Source organism: Tribolium castaneum, chromosome 2 (assembly GCF_031307605.1).
Source record: "Tribolium castaneum strain GA2 chromosome 2, icTriCast1.1, whole genome shotgun sequence".
Classification (NCBI taxonomy): Eukaryota; Metazoa; Arthropoda; class Insecta; order Coleoptera; family Tenebrionidae; genus Tribolium; species Tribolium castaneum.
Window position 1 is genome coordinate 15,889,542 of NC_087395.1, and position 12,326 is coordinate 15,901,867.

Genomic DNA, 12,326 nt, shown 5'->3' on the forward strand with positions numbered 1-12,326 from the left:
TAATTTTGAAAGAAAATGAAACGTTATCGTTTTCCTAGTTCTGAAACAGCTAATAGAAATATTTGCATTTACCTGAGAAAAACTAAAAATTCTTTAAAATCTTCGTCTCCTGAATTGATCAACAATAAATAATATCCGTAGAACACAAAGTAAAAACGGTTATTAACACTATAAACGTCGTTAATCCTAAATCTTTAGCACAAAACCAAAAATAAGTTGGACCATTTTTAAATTTTGTTTAAACCAAGATTGGGATGGCGATTTTTTTAGGTTGGTGCACCTGTTTACGCCTTTTTTATGTAGGGAATTTGAAGGTTATGTAACCTAACCTATTTTTTTTTGAAAAATGTTGCGAAAAGTGTTAAAGCCCACAACGTTGTGTGCTCTTTGGCCGCTTGATTTTCTCAATGACAATGATAAGTTGAGGCAAGACACTCCCACCGAGCAAAAAGTTGATTTATCAACTTTGCCGGAAGAGACAGGTTGGGACCGTCTGAAGCGGGTTTTTGAGGCCGAGTCGGTACGAAACCATTGGGCTCCATGTAGTTAATTGTTCAATTGTAGTGACTTTGGTGAGGTCAGCAAGGAATTACTCACTGTTTTACACGTCGGGGGCATGAGTTTGTTCGTGGGGGGCATTTACGGGGGCGTTGTGCACAGTAGGGTGGCCTATGTGAATTTTATGAAGAACAACCAAGCCACGGCTTTTACTGATCATCTCGAGGCCAAGGTATGGCGGCTCTGGCTGTTTTTAAGCGAATTAATTTTGTCCAGTGCAGAAAAAATTGCAAGATGCGGTTACGAAAAGTTTCGGGAAGGGGGCCTGGATGTGGTCGTGGAGGCTTGCCTCGTTCACGATGTCTTTTACGTAAGGAAGATTGGATTGTTGTTGGTATTTTTCCTTGTTATTTATTAGGGCAATTTCAACTGGAATTTCTGTATACCGGGGGAAATCGGGAATTCTGGAATACGTTGTTGCGGGGTTATTTAGTGGTACCTTGTATAAGTGGAATATGGGTCCGAGGGGCTGGGTAGTCGGGGGCGGATTAGGTATTTTCTCAACTAGCCAAGCCTTGGTTAATTTATTTTTGATCCAGGGGCAGTGTTGGGTTTAATAGCAGGCGGTGCCACTTTAGGTTTGTTAAGTTTGACAGGGATGTCGATGGATGAGGTCAGGTACTGGCAGTACCACTGGCAACGAGAGCGGCAAAACTACACAAATAAGGGTATAGCTGAGTACCTTGCCAAGGAAGAAGATGAAGTTGTCCAGCACCACAATAAGAGAGTCGGAAATTCGGGAAAAACATTAGAAAATGTGGCCGAGTAATTGTGATAACTGTATTCATGTAACACGAAAGCGACTGATAGTTAATACTACTTAATGATTTATACAATGAGCTTCAAATACAAAAATATTTGTTTGAAAAAGCTAGTTGAGCGCATGTTAACCGAATAAATAATTTATATAAAGCATACAACCGCCGTTTCAATTGTCCACGTTTTGAGACTTTGTCATTCGTTTTGGTCCTCGGTTTGGTGGCCCTTTCGGTTTGGCAAATTTCGGACGGTGCAAATTTTTTGTTGGGTGTATCTCCTCGTACAGGAACTCTTCGGTCAACTCAGACCCTGAATCAATTTCCAACTGAAATTTTTCCGTTATCAGATGAGTAAAATACTACGAGCGGAACAACAAATTGAACATTTTCTATTCTGTTTCTACTTCGTTAATTACTTATCAACATCAAATTTTTATTAATACTGCTAAAATAATTGTTTATTCAAAAGATTTTTCTCTTCTCATAATAGATCAAGAAAACAATGGAAATTTTTAAAACTAGGGACTTTGTCACAGATCATGAAGAAAACTAAAAGCACTTCGAGTATAAACCGGATGAAGAAATAACATCTAGTAATGGTTATCGTGTTTTTTATTTTATTTGCTTTAAGTTTTTTGTTCGAAAAATAACAATTTTTCTGCAATACAACTCTGTGTTGTCAAAAACATAACAAAGAAGGCATAATAAAATTGTCAGTAAAAATAAAAGAAAAAATTAAAACTGAATAATCAGTGGGGTAGAAAATACCAACGTCATGCATCCTAGTGTTAAAAATGCAAGAAAAATGTAAGAAAATTAAATTTTCTACAAAAAAATCTGTAATAAATTCTTGAGACCCAAAAAAACTTTCAAAACCTATACATTGGATTGCTTCGTATCTTACTGGTCGTAGTCAAATAGTTTTTATTTGTGGTCTACTCGTATTTTCTACCAAATTTGGTGATTTTTTTAATAAAGACAGAAAGAAAAGCTTGATTTTTGGTTGAAAAACGTGTTTAAATCCTCAGAACTTTAAAAAATAACGTCCTTTTTGACATAATTCTGTAATTTATTGGTTTATTTTATAAGAGGTTTGGCGTAATAATTGAGTTTTTGCTGAATAAACGCTTAGAAAAAATAAATTCTTGGTCATTTTCGACCAAATTTGGTCATTTTTTTGTTCTAGCTTAATAAAAACAGGCTAAAAAGCTTGAGTTTTGGGGTAAAGGCGTGTTAAAGTCTTCAGAACTTGCAAGGAAATGTTTTTTTTGACATAATTATGATTTATTGGCTTGTTTTTTTTAAATGTTGCACAATAATTAAGTTTTTGCTGAATGAACGCTTAAAAAAATACATTTTTAGTCATTTTCGACCAAATTTGGTAATCTTTTCATTCTTATTTAAGAAAAACGGGGAGAAACTTGAGTTTTAGTTTTAAAATGTGCTTAAATAATCAAAACTTGGAAAAATAACGTCCTTTTTGACGTAATTCTGTAATTTTTGGCCATTATTGGCTTACTTTTTTAAAAATATTGGACAACAATTAAGTTTTTGCTAAATAAATTCTTAGAAAAAATAAATTTTTGGTAATTTTCGACCAAATTTGGTAATTTTTAGGTTCTAGTTTAATAAAGAAAAAGAAAAACTTGTTTTTTATCACCAGTAGGTGTCTCATTTATTGTTTTTAAATATGTGTAAAAAATGTCATATTGTCTATTTATTTATTGAATATTGTAAAGTGCCCTTTACAATATACGTTTGAAGACAGAGATAATTGCAGTATTTCGAAAAATATGGAATTGTGCTCAAACTCTCAAAAGTTGGAAATTTTTTAATGGCGTTTTCAACAAACATTTTTTATCTTCCTAATCAGTGAGACTTTAAAGCCCCATCTGCTTGTAATTTGTTTGCCTTAAAAACAGCTATTTCTTTATTTCAGTGCTCTTAAAATTAGCAAAACCAGAGCTGTTTTATTCGTATGTCGTCTCGCATCCTAGTGTTAGGTACCACCGTAGTACTAACCAACTTACCTTTTTTACAATTTCCAAGCCCAGACTCGTAATGGTGTCAGTTAATGGATTCTTACAACTAGAATACAACATTCGTTCTTTAATCGGGCAGTTGTATCCCGGCATTGAATAAATAAATACTATATTTTCCATGTAATCACCCTCGTGTGTGTGCTTAAATTTGTACAAGTGATATCTACCACTATCTGCAGGAACTTTAGAAGGAAGTTTCTCAATGCTGAGCTTCTCAGCAGTGACTAAATGAATCGTCTCCTCTTCAATATCTAAAATTCACCAATCAAAACCCCAACATTTGGCCTCAAAACTAACTTATTTTGAACTGTAAATAATCGTACGACCCCCGTGCCATATCCACAACCGCCTGCCTTGCGGCCTCCGTCAAAGGAAACGCGACCCCACTTAACGTCTGCTGCTTACTGTCCACACTGATGTCGGTATGCACCACAGTCCTCCTGATTTCTTGCAGCTCCTCCTCTCTCGTTGTCAAGGGGGCAGGCGCACTCACTGCCTTTTTATGCTTCTGGTACCCGTTCAAAGTTATATCACTCTAACACAAAAACTAGTGAAAAAAATCAAACTTGAATGGTTCTGTACCGTGACAGTGCCGTGCAACTCCTCCTTAATCTGCGACGTTCCGAACTCCTGCTTCAGCGTGGCTTTGGTGGACGCATACAGCATTTTTTGCCTCACGGGGGCCGTGTCAGGCGACCAACTTATAAAAAGCCACTCGTAACCAGACGAGTTCTTCGAATCCAGTCTATACAGGAGGTAGCAAGGCTGGTTTTCCTCAATTAGTGGTGTTATACAGGCGTCAAAGTCTTTGTCCCAACTGTGCTTCACTTCTTTGTGGCTGGCAAGGGTCAGTTGTTCTGGAACGTGAGCGTTGTATCGCAGTTAAAACTAGCGTTTGTTTACCATTTTCAATGGAAATTTTCACGATTCGAACCTTGCCGTCCCTGCATTTTCCCAGAAACTTTTTCAGTTCGTCATTGGCTGCACATGAGAGAAAAAACGTTACTTAAGTGTTACGTTCGGCGAAAACTGAGCCAAACAACGGTTTAGTGGTTTCGCTTCAAATTACCTTTAATTCCCGTTTGATGAGACATTTTTTCTCACAAAAATAAATTAACAAAGTGCCACAAAACCAAAATTATCCCCGCCCACTAATTTTGACAAGTAACTTTGACAGACCCACTTCTAGTTATTTTAAGCCTAACCTGTTTTCTGAAAATACTTAAAAGAATTAACAATTTATTAAATGTAGTGTTGTCTGTAGCAAACTGGTTACAATAACACGAACTCGAAATTTTAAATTCTGGGATAATAATCCCATATTTTGTGTTTTTTTGGACATTTTTTTTGGGTTGCCGGCCCTGCTAATTCGATTTGTTATTAACTGTCAAAAATATCAGTCTGTCAATCAACTCAAAATGGTTTGGTGCAGTGTTCCTAATTATTGCAATTTTTTTGCAACAATAAGACGATAATAGTGAGATAAAATGTGAAAACGGGCACTACATTGGGGGTTCGTTGCAGCGTAAGTGAAAAGTCGGTCACTCTTTGGTCGTTTTTTCGCCCCTGTCTTTGTCTCATTTTTCGCAAAAAGCCCTTTTCAATTTTAGATGATTGCGATGGAGAACAACAACACGATGACCTTTGTTTGTGCGGAATTATCATCGACCATGTTCCAGAAGCTGTACGACCAAAAGAAATCGAATCGATTTTGCGATTTGACTCTGCACGTAAACAATAAGATCGTAAAAGCGCACCGTAACGTACTAGCATGCAGTTCCCCGTATTTCGATTCGATCCTCAAGCATCACAAGATAATTAGAGAACAGTTGATTATAAAATGTTTAGATAGCGAAATTTTTAACACGATTTTAAACTACATGTACACTGGTGAGATCACCATAGAACACTCGAACGTAGAGGAGCTCCTCAAGCTAGCCGACCATTTCATCATAACTAAAGTAATTGAATACTGCATAGAGTTTCTGGGGACTAAGCTGAACCTGGACAACTGTCTGTTCACCTATTTTCTAACGCAGCGTTTCAAGTTGAAACACTTGGGGAACATCGTTGAGAACTGGATAATGAGCCACATTGACGACGTTTGCGACGGCGAGGAAATAATCGGGCTGAACGTCACCGAACTGCAGGAATTTTTCAAAAACAAAAGCTTTGTCCTTTCCACTGCAAGAGCTTTAAATGTGCTTTCTCAATGGGTTTTGCACAACGTTGAAAAACGCGAATCACACTTTGATAAGTTGGTCAGATGTTTCCACACGAACTCGCTCGAACCTGCCGAGGTTTTCAAACATTTGGACACCTGTATTCTGTACAGCAAAAGCGAGCTGTGCATGTACCGGTTTCTGGACTATTTGCTGCAAAATAATTGGATGCTGTCCAATTTCAAGTCGAGATATGACAATCTCCATGTTAAATACGGCCAGGTAGTTTGGTAACAATTAAAAAAATTGGTTTGTAGTTTAATTTTAGATGATTTCGTGTAATAAAAACGAGGAAGAAGACTCAAAGTCGGACAAAATCGTCGTGTCCGAGAAAACCGACTCAAGCTCGCTGCAGAACAGCTTCAGTTCAGTGTTAGTCAAGGCGAAATTGCGCAACAAGAAGCAACTTATCTTGAAAAGACTGATGTTATTTGGTTTAAAACCTAGTCTAAGAATGGCAGCTTTAAAAATGTTGACTTCGAAAAAGAAGGTTTTGCCTTTGGCCGATTCGGGACAGGAAGAAGGTAAAAGGGGGGTCACAACTACAGGAAATTAGTTGTCGGTTTTAGAAGAAGACAATGATGAAAAGATGGACATCAAATGCCCGATTTGTTTCACAACAATCAATGATAGTCTGCTGCTAGAGCAGCATTTGGCGTTAAGTCATGCCAAAGATGTGACCTACAAGTGCGGGATTTGTTCTTTTGTGTGTCAGTACCACGGCGATTATTTGAACCACATGAAGAGCCACTTTTCGGGGCCGCCCTATAAGTGCGACTACTGTAAGTTGGGAAAAATTTTGGTTTGATTTTTTTTTAATTAATAAAATGTTGTTGGCAACAGAATGAAATTTGCTAAAACCACTAAATATTTCGTGTAAACCAGTTTCAACTACATTGTTTCATTTTTACACAATTTGAACGCGTTTTGTTAAGTCGAATTGTCTCAGGTGATCACCCGAAAAGGGCTCCTAAATGGTGAATAATACTCAAGATTAAGAAAGAAATTTTAAAAACTTGAAACATTTATTATAGTGGTGTTAAATAAAATTGTTTTGAAAATATGCCAGTTTATGACTGTAATAAGAAGAACTTTTTAGTTGATAAAAGAAGGAATTAAATAATAATAAAAAAGTTTAAATAGGTAAAAAATTGCGTTTGTAGCTAAGTACCGTTATCGAAAGAGGGGAATGCAATAATATTTTTGAACTAATTTAGTGATTTCTCGTCCCAGTTTAATAAAATCTCGCGAAATAGATCAGAAACATGTTTCTAAAAAAATACAAAAATTACAAGATGTTAGATTTGGTGATTATTGGATAATTTGTACTCAAATTTCGCGGAAACCTGTAGGTATATCGGACTGTAAAATGTGCATAAACGAATACCATCTTTTTTATTTCCTATTCTATGGAAATAGCAAAATATTGTTATTTTCGATGTAATTTTGGAAGACTTCGGTCGGGTTTAGGAACAATTTATTCTCGAAAAAAATGTTTTTAATTCAAAAATTGCTCCATTTTTGGACATTGCAAAAAAATGAAGAATTATTGTTTAAACAATACTTAAAAAAACAATTGACAGTTGCCTCTTGTATTAAAACATCCTGAATATGTTTTTGATACATTGTTTAAATATTTTAACATTTAAAGGTTGATACTGGTAAATTCTTATGCTTGATGTGAAAATGTGTCTAAATCTAGCTCTCACTTTTTGTGTTATTTTTTTTGCTGCTCTTGGCTGGTATATCTGACACTCGTAAGAGATAATAAATATTAAAAATAATTTTTCAGAACATACATTTTTTTAATTGACTGTATGTAGTAGTTGCAGAATGGAAGTTTTTGTCAATTTTTTATTGTTAAGAAGCGAATTGTTTATTTGTTTGATAACAGAATTAATTCTATAAAAATAAATTGTTTTTTGTAACATTTAATAATTTAATTTAATAATTTAATTTAATGTGAAAATTTTGAGAGCAGTGTTTTGAAATGTGTTTTTGTTTAAGTCATGTATCCTTAATTCAGGAGTTCCCACAGTTTCTTTACATCACGTCTAATTTTTCTACATAAATAAAAAAATATTATGCATTTTTGAAATTATGTATTATTATTATTATTATTATTATTATTATTATTATTATTATTATTATTCTAAACATTTTAATTTCAAATATTAGATGACATCTACGAGTATTCCGAGTTTCTTACTTTCTTTATTCTTAAGTTTTTCCAAAAAATTACGTCTGGGAGTAACTAACATGTCTCTGAGGAGAGGCAGTAAAACTCACAGAAAAATTGCAAAAATCGAATGGTTTTTAAAATAAGTAAAAATGACTGCTGTGTAGATTTTTTTGAACTTTCGAAATAAATAATAAAATAAATAAAAATAAAATAATAAAAATTAATAAAAAATGACAACAATATTGTAAACGCCAAAAATCATGTCGATCTGTATTATTAATTGAATCAAAATTGTTTTTTTATTTTATTATCCGGTTTTAATGCGTATTTATTGCTTAAAAGCAGTTTTTCGCTTGTTACATTAGTATTCTTTGATAATTTTTTGATTATATAATTTATTTACTAAGTGAAGTATGAAGGAAAACAAAGTTTTCTTCTGGATAGGTGACACCACAGCTGATCAAATTTCCAAGCTAATCTCCCATCGTGCCCAACACTTGGAAGAGTCCGTTTACCAGTGCACCTTTTGCTCTTTCAAATGCCGCCTCAAGCAAAACTTCGTCTCCCATTTAAAAATCCACACCCCCGAGAAGAACTTCAAATGCGACCACTGCACAAAATCCTTCCGTTTCAAGCAAAACCTCGAAACGCACATGCTGACACACACCACCGACAAAAACCTAACGTGCGAATCGTGCGGTTTCCACACGAAATTCCTCAGCCACATGATCGCCCACAAACGCATCCACGCAGGTATTTCTCCCCGTCTTAATCGAATTATTTCAGTTTTTTAACACCACTGTAAATTCGTGATAGTTTTTTCTCCAGGGGACATCTACCGCTGTTCGTACCCCCATTGTAAGTACTCAACGGCGAAAAAGAACCAATTGGCAAGTCATGCCAAGAGCCACAATGGGGTCAGGCCGCATTCGTGCGGGATTTGCGGGAGGGGCTTCATGGAGAAGTCGCACTTGGTGCGACACGAGCGCATCCACTTGGAGGAGAAGCCCTTCAAGTGCTCGAACTGCGATTACGCGAGCTCGAGGCGGGATAAACTGAAGGAGCATTTTACAAGACACCATGGAGAGAACGCCTCGGCGAAGGTGCCCTACAAGGCCCGACCAATGCGCAACAACTCCACACGGCCCAAGTCACAAGTATGCAATTCCAGTATTAAGAAATGTGTCTCCAATTTTTATTACAGGCTTCGCAGGAAGCCACCACCACTACGAATAACAACAATAATAATAACAACGTAAATTTCACGCAAACTAATAGTAGTAGCACTAGTAGTACAGGGACCGGAGTAACCCAACCAATAGGCAACGAAATACAAGACTTGATCATGCATCACCAGAATCATTCAGCCACGTCTTCTGCTACGAATTTATCGGCCATTAATTCGAATTATCACCATTTCGGCGATCCCACCGATTTTCATCATCATAACCACGCACATAATATACATAATCAGATTTTGGCGTCTGGACATAATCAAAGATCGGCCACACAACATCATAATAACAATATTGTTAATCATCATATGTTGGCAAGGTCTAATCATTCCACGGCCACGTCCACCGCTGCTGCTGTCGCTGCTGCTATGATGCTTGACCCAAGGTTTCACCACAATACTTCCGTAAGTAAATATGCAGTGACTTCTAAAATGTGGTATTGTTTTTACCACAGTTTTTTATCAATTATTGCTGATTTGAGTCGCTAACGGCAAGTTTGTGTTTATAACTGGTCTAACTTTATATACATATAAAACGCCAACGTCGCATTTTACCGAATTATTTTTTTAAGATCTGAAGCTAATTGGAACTAGTGGTCATTGTCTATTTAAAAAAAAATAGGAAGGCGTTTCTGATGCAGTTTTCTAAAAAAATAATTTTTGGCCTATATTTTTTATGCTACTTTCAAGGTGTACATTTTCCCTTAAAATATTACAAGTGCATACTAAGGTTCAAATTAATGCCATGTAATATAAAGAAAAACAGAATAAAATGAAATTTTTAAGTGAACAAGATAAAACTTCTTTTTTTGCTTTTTTCCTTTTAGGGCCGAATCCGTAAATTAATGCCCCAAAATTTTTTAGACAAGCTATGAAACATTTACTGTCGGTATGTTAAAATATTTAAATAAATTTGAAAAAAAATTAACCCGAAAAATGTTTTATCAAAAAAATGTTACAATGCAATTTTATATTTTTTAAAATAAAACACCCCATAATAATAATAGATAATAATAAATAATCCGATCTCATTGACAAAAAGAAACGCTTTTTTAAGGAATATAAAAAAAACTACATAATAAATTACAACAAAAAAATTCTGGACGTAAAAAGAATTTCTAAACAAAAATTAGAACTTCCTTGTTTAACATTTTGATAATCTTCCTACAATATTTTATTAAGTAGTAATAATTTATTTATTTATTAATAAATGTGCATAAAAAACTTTTTATTATTTAAAAACCATTTGTTTATTAGGCTTTTATTTTATTTATAAAAAAATTAAAACTGAACTTTAGGGGGGACCTGGACCTGGACCCTCTCTTGTTTACTTATTATGCTTTTGTAAAGTTATTTTAGAGATGTGATCACCCATGAACAGTTATTCTTTCAGTTTTTTTTATACTTTAAAGAAACCATATTTAATTTCAAACAGTGCAACCTCCAAATAATGCAACTGTTAACATGTTTTTGCAAAAAACCCTTTCTGTATTTGTGAATTTAATAAAAAATCTCTAACTGATAATGTTAGTAACTCAACCATTTTTAAAGTTTCACAAAACGCGAGAAGTTTTTCGCGTTTCCTGAAAACTTATTAAACCTGGATTTACATTTTGGAACTACAGTCTTTCCAACTCTATTTCAGAAAGGTTCAAATTTATTTTAAAGTAGTTAGGTAGGCATCATTATTTGCAAATAAGAAAGTAAAATTTGTAATTGCAAGGAAAATTTTTTGAAATGCGTTTGATATTTTCTGACTAATCTGAAATAAAATTGATCCTTTCTGAAATTATTCTGATGCGTTCTGACCTACAATTGGAGAAAGTGTAAGCCTCTGAAATGGTTTCTTTACAATTTTATAAAAAACAACGTTCAAATCTCATTTAAGAAACATGTAAACAAACATAAATACGGTGGTGGGAATATTTTTTTTTAACTTTTGAAGTTTTATCATTAAAATTTGTTGAGTATTTCACAGGTTCATATCAACAAAAGGTCAGAGGTACTGAAAACGTTCTGCTTTACGCATTGCATTAAAAAATAATGTCGTAAACGATTAAATATAACTACAATTCGATGCTTTAATATTTTTTATTCTTCGACACTGTCAAAATTTACGGTTTTTCTCCTGTGTAAGGAAGTTTTGACAACTGTTTGGCATTTCTCAGTACGAAACGTCAGATTATTTTTAACAAATTTAAAGCAATTTTAAGCCTTGCTGAGTCTATTTCGAAGAATAAAATGTTGTATTTAACTCGTTTTTGTGTAAATCGGTTCATTTATTTCGCCTCGTGGATGATAAACCACTCGTTTTCACTCGTGGTTTAAAAATCCACTCGTGAAATAAAGCGTCCGATTTACACTCAAACTCATTAAATAAATAACTATTAAAACTTTTAAGGTATGCTGTGAAACTAAAAACCAATTTAAAAAATATGCCAAGTTATTGGCATCCTTTGAATACGATAAAATTCCTCTAATTTTTATACTTCAAAAAGTATGAATTATATAACTTTGATGATTATTTGATCGATATTTTTGTCTTGAAGCGATGTAATTAGTTAGCCTTTTAGTTATTTTTTGCCAATACGACCACTGTTGGGATTTGTAGCGACAAGTATTAATTTGAACAGTGTCCTCCTCCCACATGTTCTCACCTGCCAAACGCAATTCTTTTGAATGAAATATTTGCCCGTGTTTCAAGGTGCCCTACCACCCAACCACAACCCCGGTCTCAATGGCAATGGCTGCTGTTCAATCATCACAACAGATCCAAGCTTCGGGCCAACACTCCGAATATCCTCCTTCTCTCCAGAACTGCATGACACTATTCTAGTCTGAATAATTGTGATTCCTATTTTGTTATCTAGTATTTAATCGGCATTTGTTGATGTTGTAACTTTTTTGTTGACTTATTAGCGAATTTCTGTTGATTTGTTTTCATAGTTTTTATATTATTATAATGCACTAAAAGGTAATAAACAGTAATGTGTATCGTCTTTGAGCGTTTTACTCGTCTACCTTGTCATTAGCGCACTGCCAATAAGAAAAATGATACGATTAAAAATAGAATCCGAAAATTAGAAATAGAAACGTCTTACAAAAATAGGTGAAATTAGGGGACCTCCAGTCAAAGGAAAACTGTGAGTCATCCGTGAAAGCAGTGCGTGAAAAAGCGGCTTCTTTGATGTTGCGTCACGCTTATCAGCTCCTTATCTCACCATAAACACAACACTGTTATCACTGGTTATAAAAACGCACCAATGTTTAACAAACATTTGAATATTTTCCATGTTTTGGTCGTTTTTTTCAAAGTGGGACGAGTTCGCG

The 12,326-nt window shown here is 34.6% G+C and overlaps 3 protein-coding genes and 1 long non-coding RNA gene across 7 annotated transcripts; 2 read left to right on the forward strand and 2 right to left on the reverse strand.

Moving 5' to 3' along the window:
* The first annotated feature begins 281 nt into the window (after positions 1 to 281).
* Positions 282 to 1,478, forward strand: 140up (upstream of RpII140). Its single transcript, XM_964768.4, has 5 exons — positions 282 to 516; positions 565 to 730; positions 780 to 868; positions 917 to 1,050; positions 1,098 to 1,478. The coding sequence occupies exons 1-5, from the start codon at positions 347 to 349 to the stop codon at positions 1,325 to 1,327; spliced, it is 789 nt and encodes a 262-aa protein (XP_969861.1). The 5' UTR covers positions 282 to 346; the 3' UTR covers positions 1,328 to 1,478.
* On the reverse strand, positions 1,325 to 4,605 carry twf (twinfilin). Its single transcript, XM_964840.4, has 6 exons — positions 4,428 to 4,605; positions 4,262 to 4,339; positions 3,941 to 4,215; positions 3,656 to 3,893; positions 3,347 to 3,609; positions 1,325 to 1,642 (listed from the first exon to the last, which is right to left on the reverse strand). The coding sequence occupies exons 1-6, from the start codon at positions 4,450 to 4,452 to the stop codon at positions 1,487 to 1,489; spliced, it is 1,035 nt and encodes a 344-aa protein (XP_969933.1). The 5' UTR covers positions 4,453 to 4,605; the 3' UTR covers positions 1,325 to 1,486.
* A 126-nt stretch (positions 4,606 to 4,731) lies between these two features.
* On the forward strand, positions 4,732 to 11,995 carry LOC658526 (PR domain zinc finger protein 15). Of its 4 annotated transcripts, none has more exons than XM_008199493.3 (8): positions 4,732 to 4,883; positions 4,969 to 5,802; positions 5,849 to 6,104; positions 6,150 to 6,362; positions 8,192 to 8,515; positions 8,591 to 8,919; positions 8,967 to 9,401; positions 11,701 to 11,995. In XM_008199493.3, the coding sequence occupies exons 2-8, from the start codon at positions 4,969 to 4,971 to the stop codon at positions 11,830 to 11,832; spliced, it is 2,523 nt and encodes an 840-aa protein (XP_008197715.1). In that variant the 5' UTR covers positions 4,732 to 4,883; the 3' UTR covers positions 11,833 to 11,995. The 4 variants fall into 4 exon arrangements, with proteins under 4 accessions (XP_008197715.1, XP_015838757.1, XP_008197714.1 ...); XM_015983271.2 differs by having other exon boundaries at positions 6,153 to 6,362; positions 8,579 to 8,919; XM_008199492.3 differs by having other exon boundaries at positions 4,733 to 4,883; positions 8,579 to 8,919.
* On the reverse strand, positions 11,825 to 12,320 carry LOC107398616 (uncharacterized). The gene is made up of 3 exons (XR_001575415.2): positions 12,098 to 12,320; positions 12,018 to 12,032; positions 11,825 to 11,963 (listed from the first exon to the last, which is right to left on the reverse strand). It is a non-coding gene; the product is annotated as an uncharacterized LOC107398616 (long non-coding RNA).
* Positions 12,321 to 12,326: the final 6 nt, after the last annotated feature.